This window comes from Haematobia irritans, chromosome 2 (assembly GCF_050003625.1).
Source record: "Haematobia irritans isolate KBUSLIRL chromosome 2, ASM5000362v1, whole genome shotgun sequence".
NCBI lineage: Eukaryota > Metazoa > Arthropoda > Insecta > Diptera > Muscidae > Haematobia > Haematobia irritans.
In genome coordinates, this window is record NC_134398.1 from 94,888,324 (window position 1) to 94,911,412 (window position 23,089).

Here is a 23,089-nt window from a genome sequence, read left to right on the forward strand (position 1 = left end):
AGTACTCCTTTGCCTGTAATTTAATAGTAAATTGGTAAGGATTCTTTAACTTTCTTTTAACCCTGGACAGCCATCCTTATTTTTTGTACATTAACGTCATCCTTCGTCATTTTGACTACGGCTGATTTCAAGACGATATAATTTTCATCGTGAGCGAAAAAGTGAACCAAACTTGAATTTATTTTCTTATTTAATTTGGTTTGAAGTAGTATAAAACAAAAATTCATAAAACGGTCGAATTAGTATAACTTAAATTTACCATTTCCCAATAGACTAAAATGCATTTTAAATCGAAAATGAAATTACGTGTCGTCATTTTGATGACTGTCTAGGAATATCAAGAATATTTGGTTTTTTATGCATATTATTATTTTTTTCATTAGATTTTTTGAAAAAATATGTTTTCATAATAATAATAATTTTATTTAATATTTAATTTCAGAGTAACCCAAATAAATTTGGACAACTTTTTATATTTCCCCTCAGCGTACAATTTAATAGAGAATTGGTAAGTTTTATATTAAAACTTTGGCTTTCTTTCAACTAGAATATTTATTTTATTATATCTTTCACATCGATAACAACACAGTTTTATGAGTTTATTTAGAATACTTCATTATTTCTCTAATTGTTTCAGGTACAAATTTTATGAGATACGTTTTCCAAAGAAAAGTTGAATTCCTTACACCATTTGATAAAATGCCCCAAATATGGTAAGTTACAAGCTAAAATGAAGAATTAAAAATTATATTTCATTACATGGTGTTAATTTTTAACAATGTTCATTATTGTTTCCATTTTTTCCAGCAAGATATGTGAAAAAATTACCTACGATGAATAAAAAAGGATAAGTCAAAATGTCCAAACAGCGGGTTCAAATGAACTACTCTCTTTTCCATGTGGTCATAATTTTTATTCACAAAAAACATTGTATTAAGAACTTTCATCATAAGTTTTTATAATAAAGTACTTTTGCTTAAAGATAGTTTAATTTTAATGTATGAAAATTCTCATAATAGTAAAACGGTTTGTTGTTCCTTTAATTATTTAATTTCTCTATACTGTGGAATGATTGATTTAAAAATAGTCTAGTCGTCGACGTTTTAAAGAGACTGTTAACCAATTTTTATTATCGGGTTTCCCACAAAATAAGCAAGTAAACCAAAAAAATACTGACTTTCTAACTTGGTAGGGGTATATAAATCTTATGGTGTTGTAAAAATGAACTAAACTACAATGTTATAGATGAACTAAAATTTAAGAAAATTATAAACTAGACAAGTTGAAAAAAATCTTAAGGGCTAAATCATGGTCAATATTACTACAGTTTAGTTCATTTTGCAATGGAAAAGGGTTCACTGTTTTTTCAGTGTAGAAACGTGTCCCCATTGCTGACAACGCCAACATTGCAAAACCATTCTATTTGCTTTTGGGGACTCGGATGTTATTTTTTGCTTTTGTATATATTTTATATGCGATACGTCAGAGATTGATTTACCTGGGACTAAATGGATCAAGAACAGACCGGTATCGTAATTGTTTTTCCTGGAGTGATTTGTTGTAAATTTTGCTACATTTTGGACTGTGTTAGGGGCCCAAATATCTAAAAACCTCTTCAATTTCTCTAAGTCGGTATCATGTAGAAGGCCTCTTAGTACCACACTAACTTTACGAAATTCTTTAGGGGTGTAAGTGTATGCTACAAACTTTCCGTCTCTTAAAATTTCCATCATTTCAGCGTGCACTAAGGGATCTTGTATGTATAGTTTGTTTGTGATTCTGTATATTATATTTTTTTCATCTAAGTCGTTAATCATACGTCCGATATTAATGTTATATAAGAATATCGGTGGGCAAAATTTGTTTGGTTTCTAGTTTCTTCCTTGGGGACCTGATGGGAAGTGCTTTCCTGTTGGGGAATATTTGTTTGTTTTTCAATATCTAGTATTCCTAATATAACATAGCATATTTGTTTTGTGAAGCTATGGGTGTGTTTTCATTAATACTAGGTTTACCAAGTTCAGCCAAATCAATTATATAGTCTCCTTTGCGATTTCTTTTATTGCTTCTATATATCTGGAATCCTTCGTCGTCCATTTCAGAACATGAGAAAGAATGCATGGAGGTGTCAAATGCGTCTGAATGTGCTGTTGAGACCTCATCAAATTCGATCTGAGTTGAACTATTGCAGCTGATTTTGGCTTGTTTGGAGCAAGATGGTTTTTGATATGCGACCGATTGTTTAAATTCTTCATTTGCGTCAAGTATAATTTCATTAGATAAAATGATGGGTATATTTTGGGGCTTTTTAAGTGATGATTTTTCGGTTAAATTTTCAGATTTATGTTTCTCCGTTTCACTTGGTGTGCTGTGCTTTGATAAGATTTTCGATTAGTTTCATCAGCGAAGACAGCATGTCTTAAGGACGCACCGATGTCTTTTCTCACAGGCAAGGAATCGTGAATCTTGGTTGAAGTAACTGGATTGTGCTGGTCCGCTGTAGCTCTGTCTGGGGACTTCTTTGGTTCTTGACTTGCATAGGATTTCATTTGGAGAAATTGAAATAAATTCCTAACAAATGATTAAAATCAGAAATTTTTCTTTTATTTTTTTTATTTGAAAATTGTACGTCTGTTCTGACAGAAAATTCAAATTTTTTCTACAACAACGATTAAAGAAAAAAACCAACAATAACAAACCCAAACGAATAAATAAAATATTTTTTAAATTAAAATTTTATTACAGTAAAGGTGGGTATTAAGATCGAGTTTAGCCGCTAAAAACGTCATTTTTCACGATTACTTTTCTTTAATAATCCATTTTAAGGAATACAAACTTTGTGAAAATTTGCTTTGGGCTTTTCCCCATCAAGTTATAATAAAATTTGCAACAAATATGTATAATTTTATGCATTTTTCTTACTAATTTAGTTTTCACTTTAGCGATTTTAGCGGCTAAACTCGAACTTAATACTCACCTTAATACTGGAAGCTGGGCGAAGTGTATAAATGCAAACGTACATTTCTAAGATTTTTTTGAAATTAATTTCCCAATTCCGACAATAAACATTTCCTAATATATATTGTGTAATACGATGACAAAAATCTCTGATTATTTATACCATTTTTTAGTTTTTTTTTTAATATTTTGATCAAAGAGCAGAGCAAAGAGCATATTCCATCCTATCCATCAAGCGGTCTACAATACTACATCCAAGGGAAATACATATCCAATTTCAATTCCACTGCAAAATCTAGTTCCATTTATTTTTCCTTATATCCAAGTCAATACGAAATCCATTTGTTTACTCTAAACAAACACAAATACTTACATTTTTCTTACAATCTGCTTAATCGTCTTGGATTTGCTGAATTGCGTCGACATAAAAATTGAATTTTAAAGACATTTTTAACAGTCACGTTCAAAATGTAATTATTTGAATCAAAGATGTAGATTTGTAACTTTACATAATACATTATAAAATGCCGTTTCTTTGAAATTGTTTATGGTTAATTTAAAATAAAACATTTCAATGTATTTATTATTTTTACAAAATGTCTTAAACATAACTCACACCATTTACATTCTACTCACTTTTCAGCTTTTTCAGTATCCTTTGGGCGACGCCTCCTTGTATGTATAGTATCACGTCGCATGGAATGCGGTCGATTAACACCATGAAGTTTAAAGTACAATCCACACGCATTGCATACAATTTCTCCTCGTATACTCCTTCTCCAAATAGTCGTCGTTAATGTTCCACAATTTGAACACATCATATCCTTCTGAGATCCATTTCTCGAGGCAAATATTTTGTTACACTGCAAATAGGCAAAACAATGCATTAGAAGCCGCTTATGTAAGGGATTTCCCTTAAGTAGACCACATATATGTATATGAGTAATCAACAAATTTGGATAATTTTTCGGGAACCCGTTTTCAAAATAAAAAAAATCCCATGATGTAGCGATGATCTGAGAAACTATGTTCCCTTAAAACCTGTCACTTAGATATTTTATAATTCAGTTCTTGCGTGGCCAAGGTGACGTCCAAAAGTTCTTTTTGGTGACGACGCTTGGTACATCTCCCAATATAAACTCTATACGTATTATAAACTCTATTATCGACTCTCCTCTTGCATTAATATCACTACTTTCTCAAATACTATTATCAGAATTTGTATCACATCCCATAATTAGTTTTGTCTTTGTTTTCAGTGACTAAGGTCTTAACGGTACATGGAGGCATCACCCCAGCATGTAGACTACCTAATATTTGCATTTGGCTGTCTGTATACTGGCTAATTGATAAAGGAAGCAGAAATAAGTTTTTGACAATTATACATGCTCGATTTACATCTCTACCGGTATAGTGCAACAGTTTGAAACCCGGATTCTTAATTCACAGATTTTGTTCTGAATCATTTCAACGCCATTTAAATGATCTAGAGTTAGTCGCAAGTGAAATTCCTTGGCCACATCTTAAAACCAGAAGGCGTAGCTGTTGACCCGTCGAAGGTTCCGGCAATAGTGGAACGGAAAGAACCTAGAAATGTAAAGAAGTTGATATCCTTTATCCAAACGTGTTCCTGGTATCGCCGATTCATTAACCACTATGCAGAAATTGTCATGCCACTAACGAATTTAACAAAGAAATCTGCTGTTGGGAAATGGGAAAAGTTGGCACAAGATGCATTTGAGGAACTGAAGTGGCAGTGGACGGGGTCCCTTTTGCAATTCAAGATGATGCAAGTGCTTACGCTCTTAGGGCAGTTTTGCTCCAGGGGGAGGGACTGGACCAACTTCCAATTGAATATAGTAACGCTGAACGCAACTACTCCATAATCGAAACGGAAGCTCTGGTCATAGTATGGGCATGTAACAAATTTCGTGGCTACATTGAAGGTGCATCAGTGAAGCTATTAACAGATCACCAGCCATTGAAATGGTTGCTTAATATTGTCACCAAGTGGTAGATTCAGCACTATGATTTTGTTATAGAATATCTACCAGGGATAAACAACGCTACAGCGGATATGTTTTCCAGGCCACCATGTCCGGAGAAAAAACACGATAATCTGCATAATTGTATCTGTTCGTTTTTAATCGATATTCCGAACAAAAGTACATCACTGATACGCGAGGAGCAGTTAAAGGATGATTAATTGAAAAGCATAATCACCTCCATTTATCTGGATAATTGCATCTGCTCGTTTTTCATCGATATTCCGAACAAATTTACATCACAGATACGCGAGGAGCAGTTAAAGGACGATTAATTGAAAAGCATAATCGCCTAAATTCCTTTATATGAATAATTAGGAACTATATCCTTAACAATGGAATACTCTACTTTTATGCTGAAGATGATACTGATGCTGCTCAACTCGTTATTCCAGTCCATGAACGGTCTGACATGTGCGTGAATATAAATTGTAAATAGCTAAGATACAAACCGGACAGATTTAGCCCCACAACGAATGAGTTAGAGTTTAGCTAAGGCGGCCAAAAAATGGTTATATATATTTTGACTACTTATGACCCGTAATAAATTAACTATGCGATAAATTTGATACCATACCAATGGCCCAGGAGCGCATTTTCAGAAAATAAGGTCACATAGATCAAAAACACAATAACAATTGGGATATTGTAGAAATAAAACCGCACTAATCGGCCCTTAATTTTTATAAAATCGGGCCGCTCTACAATCCTGTCCATGATATTGTGGTATCAGGAGAAAGCCCGTAACAAGTACTTTATGGCTATATGGTCGCTCAACGGGGACTGCATTGCCATCAACTTCTCACTAAAAGCTGCATTCCCTAGAGGGAAGCCAAGGGGGGAAAAATCGACCACCATGGTGGTCTACGGAATTAAGTAATATGAGGAAATCCTGCATGAGGCTCTTTAACAAGGCAAAGTCCCTGAGGATTGGGACGCTTACAAGAAGAATCTGAGAAGATACAAGCGAGAACTGAGAAATGCTCAGCATAACTCTTGGAATGATAACTGCAGCAGTATTGAGAATACGTCCGAGGCTTCCAGACTACGGAAGGTTCTAGCATCCACCAACTCCGCTCCAGGTTTCATTAAAACATCGGAGGGCAATTGGACAACGTCCAGTGAGGAGACGCTGGAGGTACTTTTGGACACACATTTTCCTGGAAATCAGACGGTTGAACCAGGTTCTGGCGGTGCCACAGTGGCTCAGCGGTCGTTTCCTATCGAGGAAATTGTATCGGAATCTAGAATAAGATGGGCGTTAAATAGCTTTGGACCATTTAAATCCCCCGGACCTGATGGAATTACTCCGGCGGAGTTACAAACAGTGACTGACAAAATTATCCCCTGGTTGTCGGCGATATATAAAGGATGTATCAACTTATCATATATCCCAGAAAAGTGGAGGGAAACAAAAGACGTTTTCATACCTAAAGCGGGAAAAGCCTCTCACTCGAGGGCGAAGGATTTCCGACCAATCAGCTTATCCTCATTCCGACTTAAGACTCTGGAGAGGATGATAGATATTTATCTTAGAACTAGCATCGATTCAAGTTTGTTCTCGAAACGACAGCATGCATACTGCAGGTCTGCTGAGACCGCATTACATGAACTAGTCAGCTTTATTGAAAGCTCACTATCTGTCAAAGAATACACAATCGTGGCGTTTCTAGACATCGAAGGGGCGTTTACTAATGTCCAGCCGAGCTCGATATTAAATGGACTGACAACTCTGAATATTGATGACGATCTTCTAATGAAGAGACGTATTTCAGCCACACTAGGACAAGCAAACATACAAAGGTATGTGAACGGAGGCACTCCCCAAGGAGGAGTTCTATCACCTCTTCTTTGGAATGTTGCTATAAATAACCTTCTGGTTACCCTAGAAAAAGAAACGATAAAAGTGATGGCATACGCAGATGATGTGGCTCTAGCAGTCAGGGGAAAATTCCCATCCACAATCACAGATATTATTCAGAGGGCCCTCCGGATGACTGAGAAATGGGCGAAAGACAATGGTCTTGAGGTAAATCCTGCAAAGACAGAACTAGTCATGTACTGCAAAGATCGCAAAACTCCCACGGTTAGGCCCATTTCCTTAGGGGGTATTGAAATTCCCTTTGGTCAGTGTGCAAAATACCTTGGCGTTATTTTGGACAGGAAGCTGAACTTTAAGCTTAATATTGAAGAAAGGGCGAGAAAAGCAACGGTTGCTTTGTACTCGTGCAAAAAGGCAATAGGAAAAAAGTGGGGACTAAAACCAAAAATTGTGCATTGGCTATACATGGCAGTGGTTAGACCTATAATGCTATATGGTGTTGTAGTCTGGTGGTCGTCTGGTGATGGCAGTCTGGTGATGGCATACGCAGATGATGTGGCTCTAGCAGTCAGGGGAAAATTCCCATCCACAATCACAGATATTATTCAGAGGGCCCTCCGGATGACTGAGAAATGGGCGAAAGACAATGGTCTTGGGGTAAATCCTGCAAAGACAGAACTAGTCATGTACTGCAAAGATCGCAAAACTCCCACGGTTAGGCCCATTTCCTTAGGGGGTATTGAAATTCCCTTTGGTCAGTGCGCAAAATACCTTGGCGTTATTTTGGACAGGAAGCTGAACTTTACGCTTAATATTGAAGAAAGGGCGAGAAAAGCAACGGTTGCTTTGTACTCGTGCAAAAAGGCAATAGGAAAAAAGTGGGGACTAAAACCAAAAATTGTGCATTGGCTATACATGGCAGTGGTTAGACCTATAATGCTATATGGTGTTGTAGTCTGGTGGTCGGCACTTCACCAGCCAACAAGTTTAGACAAAGTTCAGCGCATGGAGTGTTTGTGTATCTCAGGCGCATTCAGCAAGACAGGAACAAATTCCCCTAATGTCGTGCTGCATCTATTGCCTTTAGACATTTTGGCCAAACAGTCAGCTGCAACAAAAATGTGGGCATTAATATATACTCAGACAGTCAACCTGCAATAAAATCCTTGGACTCTGTGTTCCTCAACTCGAAAACGGCCATCGACTGCCGCAAATCTCTCAATGAGATGGCTGAGCAGTACAATATTCACCTAATATGGGTGCCTTGCCATAGGAACATACCGGGGAACTGCGAAGCGGATGAGTTGGCAAGGCTAGGGACTACCTAACATATTCCAGGGGAACTGGAATCTGTTGGTATGCCCCTGGCTACCAGCAAGCTCATGCTGCGTGAGAAGGCTGTTATGATGACAAATGTTCGATGGGAGAATTGCAAGGGCTGTAACGACACCAAGCAAATATGGCCCCATTTAAACTTAAACCGCACACTAGATATGCTAGTGTTCTCGAGACGTCAGATATCACTCCTGATATCTGCTATAACGTGTCGCTGCCTGATAGGCGATTTTGCAAAAACTATTGGCGCGAAGTATAATGACTATTGTATGAGCTGTCATGATGCGGAGGAAAAGGAATTAATTAAACACTTCTTGTGTGAGTGTCCTGCATTTTGTGTAAAGCGCAAGCAACTTTTAGGGGCATATAGCTTCAGATTAACGTTAACTTAAGCAATCTGCTAATGTTTTTGGAACAATCTGGTTGGTTCAACAAACTAGAAGTGCCCATATGTAATAGGTACTTTTAGTTAATGTGGTATCACAATGGACTGAATAGTCTAAGTGAGCCTGAATCTTAATCGGGCTGCCACTTTAACCTAACCTAACCTGCCCTTCTCACTCTCCCTATTACAATGGCGTCCAAGAACACAAACTCCGACAACGTCCAAAGTAGTCACGTCGATTAGAGATTAGAGCGTAGAATCTTCGAAGGCCCAACGAACAATTGTCGAAGAGAATATGATTGCCAATAATTCCATAATTCCTCCAATTCTACCTTTAAATGAAAAAAGTCTCTCGGGCCAAAACAAACATATAAATGCTTCGATTCAAAATTCTTCTGATCAGTTAAACACAAATAACGTACAAAGTAACACAAATAACGTACTAATTTTACCCACCCTCATCTACTTGCAACACAGTGTTCTTTACCTAGTCAGCCAAGGCGATTTAAATTGCACAAGCCAAAGTGCACAAGAAAACTGGTGGTATTCGTATTTGCGTCAATTACAGCATTGATTTGAAATCGGGATATTGGCAAATAAAAATGTCAGAATAGGCTCAAAACTTCATTCACAGCGCCATTTGGGATTTATTTTCATAATAATGTCTTTTGGACTTAAAAATGCTCCGGCAAAATTTCAAAGATTAATTGATAAAGTCCAAACTAGTATCCATGAGATTACACGCACAGAAAAAACATGTTTGGACATGATTGCCGCATCAATTTAACCCAGCAAAAACTCATATTACCACACTGTTAGAAAAATATGTTTTTCATATGTTCCGATATAAACAAAATGTGTTTCGGGCACAATTTTGAAACACAATATATTTAAGTGCAAACATGTAATGTTCCTAAACTAACACTAAATGTTTGGGACATCTATGTTAATATGTTAGAATAAATTATGTTTGGGGCATGCATGTTTCATAAAAATCATATGTGTGAATGCAAACATATATAAATTTACAAATTTCGACTAAACATACATATGTTGTGATATTTTTTTCAGAGAGCGACAGAGAGAGAGTATAGAGAAAGAAATAGAGATGGAAACAGGGAGAGTTGACGAAAGATATCAACATAACACAGCAAAAGAATCAAAAGAGAACAATTTCTGTGAAACCGCTTGTATGTTGTTTCGGAAAACTGTTTTATGATCAGGCCAAAAATTTGATATGCTTAAGTCTAAATATTATTTAATTTGAATAAAGAGAATGGACATTCGGAACCAAGAGAATAGACATTTGAAAAACAAACAGCATATGTTTTCGCCTTGGGAGCAGCATTTTATGTATGTGTGAACATGTGTTTTGTTTATCATTTTGGCATTATGGGCACAATTTTTTTCTTGGTTCGTTAAAAGAAATCAGGGGTCTTCATAAAAATAACGAAAGGGCACTATACACTTTTTAGAGTTGGGACAGTAAAATAAAATAAGGAGGAAATAGTGAAAAATTACAAAGTAAAATGTATAAAAACAAAGTTTAGTTCCTCCTTATTAATAAGTAGTCCACGAGGAGTTGACGGACACCTTCAAATATAAAAGCGGGCATTAAGTTCGAGTTTTGCAGCTAAAACAATTTAAAAAGTTTATTTTCTTTAAAATGAATTATTAAAGAAAAATAAAAGGCATTTTATAACGATGTTGTTAAATGCTAGTAAACAACTGTTCACGCCTAAATAAATTTATGTTTATATTATAAAATTGTTTATGTATGTTTATACTCGACTCCACGTTCTTCTTTTGTTAGAGTTTTTGAATTCCTTCCAACAGTTTTTGTTACAAAATTGTTATTTTTGCAATAAAAAAATAATATTTTATCCAAAAATCAGTCAATTTCGTTTATACCAAGCACTGTTACTGACTATAAATTTTTAATAACCCACATTTCGAAGTTTCATTATAAAAATTTAATATAGTATAAATATAAATGTGTAAATTAAAAACAAAAAAGTGTTCGGTCGGAGTAGGGATTGAACCCACGACCCTTTGCATGCAAGGCAGACATGCTAACCACTGCTCCACGTAGCAAACAAATGTATGTTTCTGTTAAATAATGTTATGTTTGCATGGGCTCGTGGGCGCTGCAAACTATGCTATATAAATGTAACTTATAACGATAATTATCTACTGGTGACTATAACTGCTACGTAGCCCAGTGGATAGTGTGTTGGCTTACAAACTGTATGGTCCTCGGTTCGATTCTCCGTGCAGGCGAAAGGTAAAATTTATAAAAGTGAATAATTTCTTCAACATTATTTGTATTACAGAAAAAGGTGCCAAGAACTAAAATATTTCGTGAAAGTGAAAATTACGAGTATGTTAGGGAATGAACACAATCGTCTTTGCGAAAAATTCTTCCAAGCATATAATATTTTTGGGCTCAATATGCTTCCAAACATATAATATGTTCACATAAAACAAACATATTAATGTTTCGGCAGTATCCAATAATATATGTGCTTCCTGCAAAATATGTTTGGAACATATGTTAAAGAAGCGATTTTTTTTGAGGGTGCAGGTATGAGTACAAGTATGCCTGCGCCAAATTAGGTAACAACTTCTTTGTACATATATCAGCAGTAATACTTTTACATGGGAATGACATTGGAGGAAAGTGTTTCGGTGCAAGCATACCAGCAGTCGAAAAATAAGTACTTCGTCGCAAGCATACCAGCTCTTTAAAAATAATAACTTTACCGTAAATATACTCAAAAAGAGCGAGCGTGTTGCTGCTCTCATATCTATTTATAGATTTTATTTCTCTCTCTCAAGTTAGTTTCGTATTCTCGGACCTTTTCTCCCTCTTTCTCTCCCTCTGTTTATACACCCTCAAAAAAAATCGCTTCTTTAACATATGTTCCAAACATATTTTGCAGGAAGCACATATATTATTGGATACTGCCGAAACATTAATATGTTTGTTTTATGTGAACATATTATATGTTTGGAAGCATTTTGAGCCCAAAAATGTTATATGCTTGGAAGAATTTTTCGTAAAGACGATTGTGCTCATTCCCTAACATACTCGTAATTTTCACCTCCACGAAATAGTTTAGTTCTTGGCACCTTTTTCTGTAATACAAATAATGTTGAAGAAATTATTCACTTTTATACATTTTTTAAATTTTACCTTTCGCCTGCACGGAAAATCGAACCGAGGACCATACAGTTTGTAAGCCAACACACTATCCACTGGGCTACGTAGCTGTCACCAGTAGATATTTATCGTTATAAGTTATATTTATATAGCATAGTTTGCAGCACCCACGATCCCATGCAAACATAACATTATTTAACAGAAACATACATTTGTTTGCCACGTGGAGCAGTGGTTAGCATGTCTGCCTTGTATGCAAAGGGTCGTGGGTTCAATCCCTGCTCCGACCGAACACTTTTTTTTTAATTTACACATTTATATTTATACTATATTAAATTTTTATAATGAAACTTCGAAATGTGCGTTATTAAAGATTTATATATAAACGAAATCGACTGATTTTTGGATAAAATATTATTTTTTTATTGCAAAAATAACAATTTTGTAACAAAAAACTGTTTTTGGTACAAAACTTTAAAATTTTGAAGGAATTCAAAAACTCTAACAAAAGAAGAACGTGGAGTCGAGTATAAACATACATAAATAATATAAACATAAATTTAGTTAGGCGTGAACAGTTTTTACTAGCATTTAACACCATCGCTCTAAAATGCCTTCTATATTTCTTTAATAATTCATTTTAAAGAAAATAAACTTTTTAAATTGTTTTAGCTGCAAAACTCGAACTTAATGCCCGCTTTTATATTTGAAGGTGTACGTCAACTCCTCGTGGACTACTTATTAATAAAGAGGAACTAAACTTTGTTTTTATACATTTTACTGTGTAATTTTTCACTATTTCCTCCTTATTTCATTTTACTGTCCCAACTCTAAAAAGAGTATTGTGCCCTTTAGTTATTTTTGTGAAGACACTTGATTTCTATTCTCTTAAATAATATTTAGACTTAAGCATATCAAAGTTTTGGCCTTATCATAAAACAGTTTTCCGAAACAACATACAAGCGGTTTCACAGAAATTATTCTCTTTTGGTTCTTTCGCTGTGTTATGTTGATATCTTTCGTCAACTCTCCCGGTTTCCATCTCTATTTCTTTCTCTATATGTTACTCTCTCTGTCGCTTTGAATGAAATATCACAACATATGTATGTTTAGTCGAAATTTGTAAATTTATATATGTTTGCATTCACACATATGATTTTTATGAAACATTCATGCCCCAAACATAATATATTCTAACATATTAACATAGATGTCCCAAACATTTAGTGTTAGTTTAGGAACATTACATGTTTGCACTTAAATATATTGTGTTTTAAAATTGTGCCCGAAACACATTTTGTTTCTATCGGAACATATGAAAAACATATTTTTCTAACAGTGTATTTATGTACAAATTTTTACTTTGAAGATCTCTGTGACGCCAGGAGGAATCGAACTCAGAGCTGCTGTTTTGTAATCCAACACACTATACCCTACTCCACGGCATGGAGTAGTAATGTTGTAATTTAGCAATATAAATGATGTATTATTCAACTTAAGAAAACAAGGGTATATTTTATTGGCATTATCAATTAATATGTTTATTTTTTGTGTGAAATGCAATGGCATTACTTTTCGCTACTATTAACCATAACATTTTAGATAGTGGTCATTGTCTTTTGATTCAAACAAAATACTTTTTATTAATATAATAACATTTTAGATGAGGACAATTTTATTTTTCTTAGAACTAGAGGTGTGCGCGTGACACGAAATTCTCGTGACATGTGCGTGAATGGGACTAAAATAAATATGTCGTGCGTTAACGTGCGTGATAAATAAAATCAGTTCGTGAATGTGTGTGAATAAAATTTCTGTAAAATCGCGCTCACGAAAAAAATCAAGATTTAATTCATATTCGTATGTTAACTGAAATTAATTTAGCTCTCGAACTATATTCTATTTTTGAATTTTGTTACCTTTGCTGATTTCCGTTTGGAAAATGTCGTGAGTCTCGTGAATGTGCGTGAGTGTGAGTGAAATTTCAGTCACGCGCACACCTCTTCTTAGAACCATGTTCACTAAGCCAACATGGTTGCAGGGGAAAATGTCACATGGTCGCCGCAAAAATAGCTCCTATCATATTATTTTGTTCTTCGAATATGATCGCGATAATCATGTTTCTTCTCTGCGTGTAGAATCCTGGCATATTTGGATGATATTGTTGTGTTCTAAAACGTTTGACGCTCTTCTGAGTGATTTGAAAATAGTTTTAGAAAAGCTCAAAAGCTTTAATCTGCACACGGACGAAAAAGACGGTTTTTCATATGTTTGGGTGTAAAAATTATATGTTTGGAACTCAAATTTTTAAACACAATATTTTTAAGTGCAAGCATATAATGTTCATAAACTAGCATAATATGTCTGGGACATATATGTTAATATGTTAGAACATATTATGTTTGGGCATAAAATGTTTGTAAATATAATATGCTTGGATGCAAACATATATTAATTTAGTGATAGACTATAAACATATATGTGTTTAGAAAGAGAGATATAAAGTTTATGCCGAAAGTAAAATAATGAAAGTAATCAATTGGCGCCTTAAAAATATATATACACAAAGAAAATTCCAATAAAGATTGGAAAAATACTATGTGTGAATATAAACAAGTATAAATTTACAAATTTGGAGTAAACGTATATATGTTGTGATATAAGACCGCCAAAAATTGTATATGCTTAAGTAAAAAGATTAAAATGAGTATTCGGAGAGAAAATTCATTCGGAACCAAGAGAAAAGACATTTAAAAACAAGTAAGTAAAGACTAAAGTCGGGCGGGGCCGACTATATTATACCCTTCACCACCATGTAGACCAACATTTGTGTTACCATCTCAACTACTTCAAATTTGATGGGAGCTATATAAAGGTTTGCATTTCCAGATACAAATATTATAATGGTACAATTTTTTGTACTTCTACAAAATCTCTAGAATTAAAATTGAAATCGGCTACCGCCCTGGAATGAAACACAATGTTAATAAAAAAACAAGTAAGTAAAGACTAAAGTCGGGCGGGGCCGACTATATTATACCCTTCACCACCATGTAGACCAACATTTGTGTTACCATCTCAACTACTTCAAATTTGCTGGGAGCTACACGGATGAAAAAGACTGTTTTTCATATGTTTGGCTATAAACATTATATGTTGGGAACACAAAATTTTAAACACAATATTTTTGAGTGCAAGCATATAATGTTCATAAACTAGCATAACATGTTTGGGACATATATGTTAATATGTTAGAACATATTATGTTTGGGACATAAAATGTTTGTAAATATAATATGCTTGGATGCAAACATATATTAATTTAGAAATAGCCTATAAACATATATGTGTTTAGTAGCTTGGAGCGCTATTTAACAGGGAGCGATATTGAATTAAGTTGGTGGTTGTTGATTGTTATTACAAAATTAACATTTTATTTTTCCTTGGGCAATTGATCAGCTACTTCTTTCATCCTTACAAACTGTGCGGTCCGCTGTTCGAATCCCCGTCCGGCAAAAGGTAAAATTAAAATAAAAAAAAAATCATATAATTGAATATATATAATACAATGTTTGTATTACAGAAAAAGGTGCTAAGAACTAAAAAATCTCGTGGAAGTGAGAAAGATGTGGGGGAATATACAATTAGGCAGAAACAAAATTTTGAGCATTCAGGTCGAAAACCTATGTTGTTAGCACCTATATTACCTGTTTATTTTCATAATTCATTATGATTGTAAATATATAAATAAATAAATAAAATTTTGAGCACAATATTGTTTGGGAGAATTTTTTAAGCATATAATATTTTTGGGTGCAAAATGCTTCCAAACATATTATATGTTCACATAATAACATATTGTTTTTTGGAAGACAACATTATTGAATTTGGATGCAAAAATACAAAATGTGTGGAACTTAGACTACCCAAACATATATTGTTTAGACCAATATGCTTTCAAACATATTATATATTGGTAGAGATCAAACATATAAATGTTTGGACAATACCCAAAAATGTATATGCTTGAAGCAAAATATGCTTGGGAGTATATGTTACAGAAGCGATTTTTAGTGAGCGTGTATATAAAGGTTTGCATTTCCAGATACAAATACTTATAATGGAGACAATTTTTTGTACTTCTACAAACTCTCTAGAATAAAAATTGAAATCGGCTAACGCCCTGGAATGAAACACAATGTTAATAAAAGAATATGGGAAATATGAAGTGAGAGAAATTTTGAGGCAATTGTACAAAAGAGCATTTGCGATGTATGAGGCGATACTTATGTATTCGAGATATAGGACAATTTGAGTAACATTTACAATTTTTGCTACTCAGCAGTGACGATTTTACAGGGATATTGGTTAGATCTTGTCAAGATATGTGGTCAAGTGTAGGTTGTGATATATTATTTGGTCAAGTCGGGCGACTTGGAGCCTTATTTAAAACTCAACCCTTCTGTGGAAAATCTGACATTACAGTGTGTAGGATATGACTAAGATATGGGATAAAGATAAAGTGTGGGAGTTTTGGCCATATTTGTATAAACAGGAAAAACGAATATATGGAGGCTTTATCTAATTCTGAACCAAATTAGATCAAACTTGACACACTTAAATATCATATTAAATATATTCTCCGTGGAAACTATGCAGTCAATTGGAGGAAAATCCCATTGAAAATGGGTCTAAAATAGTCTACCATATTTTCGCAACTTTGGTGTACATATAACGGGAGCTATGTATAATCTGAACCGATTTCGACTAAATTTGACATGCATAGTTAGAATAATAATTCTTTTATCTCTGCAAAATTTCACCTAAAAGGGAGTTTAACTTTGGCCCCCGTGGTCATTTGACTATAAATCGGGCGAAAGATATATATGGGAGCTATATCTAAATCTGGACCGATTTCAACCAAATGTGGCACACTTACCGATGTTAAACGTACTCCTTGTGCAAAATTTTAACCAAATCACGACAAAACTCTGGCTTTTGAGACCATATAAGTTCAAATCGGACGAAAGATATATATGGGAGCTATATCTAAATTTGAACCGATTTCAATCAAATTTACCAAGCATTGGTAGAATGTCACTTCTACTCTTTATGCAAAATTTCACGTAAATCGGTAGTAAACTTTGGCCTCTGTGGTCATATGAGTCTAAATCGGACGAGAGATATATATGGGAGCTATATCTAAATCTGAACCGATTTCAATCAAATTTACCAAGCATTGGTAGAATGTCAATTCTACTCTTTATGCAAAATTTCACGAAAATCGGTAGTAACCTTTGGCCTCTGTGGTCATATGAGTCTAAATCGGACGAAAGATATATATGGGAGCTATATCTAAATCTGAACCGATTTAGCTGATATTTTGCAAGTTTTTCGAGACTCATAAAATATTCGGATGTACTGAATTTGAAGAACATCGGTTGATAAACACGCCAATTATGACCAGATCGGGGATAAATATATATGGCAGCTATATCTAAATCTGAACCGATTTTCAATAGCGGTTGTCTTTGTCCCAAAAAACGACCCTATGCCAAATTTGAGGACGATCGCACTTAAACTGCGACCTGTACTTATTATACTTATTATACCCTGTACCACACACTGTTAGAAAAAAATGTTTTTCATATGTTTCGATATAAACAAAATGTGTTTCGGGCACAATTTTTAAACACAATATATTTAAGTGCAAACATGTAATGTTCTCAAACTAACACTAAATGTTTGGAACACATATGTTAATATGTTAGAATATATTATGTTTGGGCCATGCATGTTTCATAAAAATAATATGTGTTAATGTAAACATATATACATTTACAAATTTCGAGTAAACATATATATGTTGTGATATTTTATTCAGAGAGCGACAGAGAGAGAGAGAGAGTATAGAGAAAGAAATAGAGATAAAAACCGGGAGGGTTGACGAAAGATATCAAATTAACACAGCGAGAGAATCGAAAGAGAGCAATTTCTGTGAAACCGCTTATACACGCAGAGAAGAAACATGATTGCCACAATCATATTCGAAGAGCAAAATAATATGATAGCAGCTATTTTTGCGGCGACCATGTAACATTTTAACCTGCAACCATGTTGGCTCAGTGAACATGGTTCTAAGAAAAATACAATTGTCCTCATCTAAAATGTTATTATATTGATAAAAAGAATTTTGTTTCCATTAAAATACAATGGTCACGATTTAAAATGTTTTGGTATTCATTCAAAATGTTTTTCTTCCAGTTAAAAGAACATGGTCACAACCTAAAATGTTTTGATCTTTATGAAAAAACTTTTTTCGTCGTCGAAAAAAGGACGCCACTTGAGAAAAGAAAACACAAAATCAACTTTATTTATTTGTTTTTATTTATTTATAAACTAATTCATTGTTTATTTGTATTTATAATGTCGTGCAAGCAAACTTCACATATTTTTACACACTCTAGTTTGGTTCAATTTCAACAATAAGTAATCATTCCATATTTACTTCGTGCCCATCAAATGTACAAACGCAGACATCATGTAACTGCAAATAAAAATAAATTATACCATATATCAAAATGCAGAACAAAAACCAGGTATATTTTTTTCAATTACACTTTCCTTTTTTGTATTCACATAAAACCATGTGCCATTTCTGAATAAATAAATTAACACAAAACACAATAATTCCGTATTCTCCGTCCATTCCAAGAAACAATCAACACACGACTGACGCGCAAAATGAAAATCGTGTGTACCTGCTCAATGTTTTTAGAAAATTCTTGTCGCTGCAAAAAAATTAAAAAATTAAATGGTCACGAAAACAATGTACATGGTCTTTATGGCCATGTAATGGTTGTAGACATGTCTATACGTAAACTATAAAAATATTTTTTTCTCTGCAAAAAAGTCAAAAAATTGAATGGTCAGATACATGATTTTCCTGACCATATAATGGTCTCAAATTCTATCATTTAAATAATAGAACATGTTTGCGGCATTTGAGAACCATTTAAATGCTTATTACCAACATATATTTTTCTCCGCTCGAAAATTATTTTTACAAAGACAAAATACATGGTTTTCGCGACAATTACATACTCTAAATAAGCATTAAATGGATGCGGCAACCATGCCCAAACATGTTTTTTCTGTGCGTGTATGTTGTTTCGGAAACTGCTTTATGATAAGGCCAAAAATTTTATACGCTTAAGTCTAAATATTATTTAATTTAAGTCTAAATATTATTTAATTTGTGTATATTATAAAATTATTTATGTATGTTTATACTCGACCCCACGTTCTTCCTTTTTTAGAGTTTTTGAATTCCTTCCAAAATATCAAACTTTTATACCAAAACCAGTTTTTTTATTACAAAATTGTTATTTTTGCAATAAAAAATAATATTTTATCCAAAAGCTCAGTCCATCTCGTTTATATCAAGCACTGTTTCTGACTGTAAATCTTTAATAACCCACATTTCGAAGTTTCATTATAAAAATTTAATATAGTATAAATATAAATGTGTAAATTAAAAAAAAAAAAAAAACAATTGGTGTTTGGTCGGAGCAGGGATTGAACCCACGACCCTTTGCATGTACGGCAGACATGCTAACCACTGCTCCACGTCGTTTATATCAAGCACTGTTTCTGACTGTAAATCTTTAATAACCCACATTTCGAAGTTTCATTATAAAAATTTAATATAGTATAAATATAAATGTGTAAATTAAAAAAAAAAAAAAAAACAATTGGTGTTTGGTCGGAGCAGGGATTGAACCCACGACCCTTTGCATGTACGGCAGACATGCTAACCACTGCTCCACGTTGCCAACACATGTATGTTTCTGTTAAATAATGTTATGTTTACATGGGCTCGTGGGCGCTGCAAACTATGCTATATAAATGTAACTTATAACGATAATTGTCTTCTGGTGACTATAACAGCTACGTAGCTCAGTGGTAGTGTGTTGGCTTACAAACTGTATGGTCCTCTGTTCGATTCTCCGTCCAGGCGAAAGGTAAAATTTAAAAAATTATAAAATTGAATAATTTCTTCAACATTATTTGTATTACAGAAAAAGGTGCCAAGAACTAAACAATTTCGTGGAAGTGAAAATTATGTTAGGGAATGAGCACAATCTTCTTTGGGGAAAATTCTTCCAAGCATATAATATTTTTGGCTCAAAATGCTTCCAAAAATAGAATATGTTCACATAAAACAAACATATTAATGTTTCGGCAGTATCCAATAATATATGTGCTTCCTGCAAAATATGTTTGGAACATATGTTAGAGAGACGATTTTTTTTGAGGGTGCAGTAGTGGGGAAGGGTATAAAAAGCATGAGGTTTGTTTATCATTTTCGCATTACGGGCACTTTTTGTTTTGTTTCGTCAAAACAAATCGGAACGTGCACTGAAAAAACAGTGAACCCACCAGGAAGAAAACTTTCGGTTAATTTTAGAAAATTTTGAATATATGTAGAAAATTTGAACTAAACAGTATTACAAACGTTGGCATCACGCCGATGTCATAAAAATAAGTAAATATTTTTCGACAAATACAAGAAAATTTATTAGACATAACTAAGTTTTTTCACTTGTTAAAGAAAATTTTGTAGTTTGAAGAAAAACTTGGAGTTCAAAAATGCAAGAATGTCTTTAGTGACGTACGAAGTTCACGATGGACGCATTTTTGGTAAATTTTACAAATTTAAAGAAACTCTGAACTATTTTGTGGAAGACACGAATTTAGTTAGTCTTTATGCTTCATTTGAGTATATTTTTTCCTCGGGTTTAGTTAATTTAACTAACGTCCACAAAAAAGTATTAGAGTAAAGAAAACTTTCTCCAAACATAATATTTCTATGAACTAAAATAAAGTTAAATTGGCTTTAGTGAAATAGAGAGTTCACTTTTTTTAAGTGTAGGACGAGTAAGTCAAAATATTCAAACAAAGTTAATTAAAGGGATCTTCATAAAAACTAACAAAAGAACACTATACACTGAAAAATAGCATGTCCGATTCCAAAGATTGTGTCTCTATTTTAAAAAATTTGGTATTAATTCCGAGCCAATGAAACCGAGACTTCAAGTAAGGATACTTTTAAGACACAATTCTCTTTTAAATGTGGGTTTTGTGTATTTGACTCTATGAAGCAAATTTTATTTTTTCGCTTTTTCAGCTTTTTTCATATGCTATACAAAGTCCGTTAAAAACAAGACAGTAGAAATTGTGCTATGTTTCAAGTAAAAACGTCTTTAAAATAAAGTGTTGAAAAACATGTCCTATTTTTTAACGGTTTTTGCTTTGTAGTCAAGATGCAAAAATTCAACAAATTTAAAGACATTTTCATTAGTTTTAAAGATTTTTTCTGAATTATTAAAGTCAAGTTGACCTTAGTTCAAAATTTTTTCTTTCATGTTATGATACCCATTTTCAAGTCAAATCACTTAATTATAAGGACAACACGACTTCATTGAAAAGTTTATCGACTTTTGAACATGGAAAAAACTTTATATTAGAGAAATGCGTCGTCTAAGCTAAGCAAAATTTGTATTCTTATTTTAAGGACATGAAATCTTTGGCCACACGACAATATTTTTTTCAGTGTACTCTTTTTAGAGTTGTTACAGTAAAATGAAAACATTGGGAAACAGTGAAAAATTAAACAGTAAGATCTATAAAAACAAAGTTTAGTTCCTCTTTATTAATAAATAGTCCAAGAGGAGTTGACGGATACTTTCGAAAATAAAAGCGGACATTGAGTTTGAGTTTTGCCACTAAAATTATTTCTCATTTTAACGGCAAAACTCGCATCGGTAAAACCAGAATAACATTATAACTTTTTTAGGCAAATTGTATTATAACTTGGTGGGGAATGATCCAAAGCAACAATTGAATAAGTCTTTTTCTTTAGAATAAATTATTAAAGAAAGCAAACAATTGTTCACACCTAAATAAATTTATGTGTTGGTTGTAAAATTATTGTTTCAAATTTAAATATAATGTGCTTTTGAATGGTTATCGTTAACTTTGGGATTCGATGGAAAAATATTTATATATTACTCGACTCACATTCTTCCTTTGTAAGAGTTTTTTGAATTTCTTCGAAAATTTCAAACTTGTGTACAAAACCCTTTTTTGTTACAAATTTTTTATTTTTGCAATAAAAAATAATATGTGATTTGACATCAGTCCATTTCGTTTATATCAAGCACTGTTCTTTTCTGAATTTAAGTCTTTTATAAGACACACTTTACAGTTTCGTAGTAAAAAGTTAATATAGTAGTATGTAATGTTGAACACCTTTTCGGGATATTCCGAACGTATTTGGAATATACGTAAAAAAATATATGTTAAAAAAAAATGATGTCGGTCGAAGCAGGGATCGAACCCAGGACCCTTAGCATGCAAGGCGGACGTACCAACCACTGCTCCACGTCGCCAACAAATGTATGATTAACAATGTTATGTTGTTAAACAATGTTATGTTGTTAAACAATGTTATGTTTGCATCGGCTCGTGGGCGCCGCAAGCTATGCTATATAAATATGACTTATAACGATAATTATCTATTGATGACCATAACAGCTACGTAGCCCAGTGGTTAGTGTGCTGGCTTACAAACTGTGTGGTCCGCTGTTCGAATCCCCGTCCGGCAAAATGTAAAATTTAAAAAAAATATAAAATTTAATACAATGATTGTATTACAGAAAAAAGGTGCTAAGAACTAAAAAACTCATGGAAGTGAGAAAGATGTGAGGGAATATACAATTAGGCAGAAAAAAAATTTGAGCACAATCTTCTTTGGGAGAACATTCTTCTAAGCATATAATACTTTTGGGTTTATAATGTTTCCAAACATATTATATGTTCACATAATAACATATAGTTTTTTGGAAGACAACATTATTGAATTTGGATGGAAAAATACATAATGTTTGGAACTTAGACTACCCAAACATATTATGAGAAATGTTTCTTTTGGCGTTCTGAGGTTAAATATATCGGTCATATTCTAACAATTAATGGCCTAAAACCCGATCGCGATAAAACGAATGCAATTTTAAGGAGACCTCACCCCAAAAACGTAAAAAAATCGTGTTCTTAATTTAGACGCTTTAAGTCAGATTTTGTCCAGATATCTAAACCTCTATCACAATTAATCAAAAAAGGTGCTAAGTTCGTTTGGTTAGAAGAATACGAAAATTCGTTTACAAAACTGAAGCTGTTGCTAACCTCTCCCCCAATTTTACAACAAATCGACGAAAGCAAACTGTTCACATTAAAAACTTATGCTAGTGATTATGCGTTGGGAGCTGGTCTTATGCAGGGGGAGAAGGAAAATGAAAGACCCATAGAAAACGCCAGCC

At 33.6% G+C, this 23,089-nt stretch overlaps 1 protein-coding gene across 1 annotated transcript in view; it reads right to left on the minus strand.

Moving 5' to 3' along the window:
• Positions 1 to 696: 696 nt before the first annotated feature.
• The window catches only part of GATAd (GATA zinc finger-domain containing protein GATAd), a gene marked incomplete in the record, with an annotated part of 99,008 nt that continues 76,615 nt past the window's right edge, over positions 697 to 23,089 (minus strand). Inside the window, 2 exon segments of the mRNA XM_075295627.1 lie at positions 697 to 2,571; positions 3,595 to 3,821. Of these exon segments, the coding sequence (XP_075151742.1) occupies positions 2,328 to 2,571; positions 3,595 to 3,821 (471 nt within the window).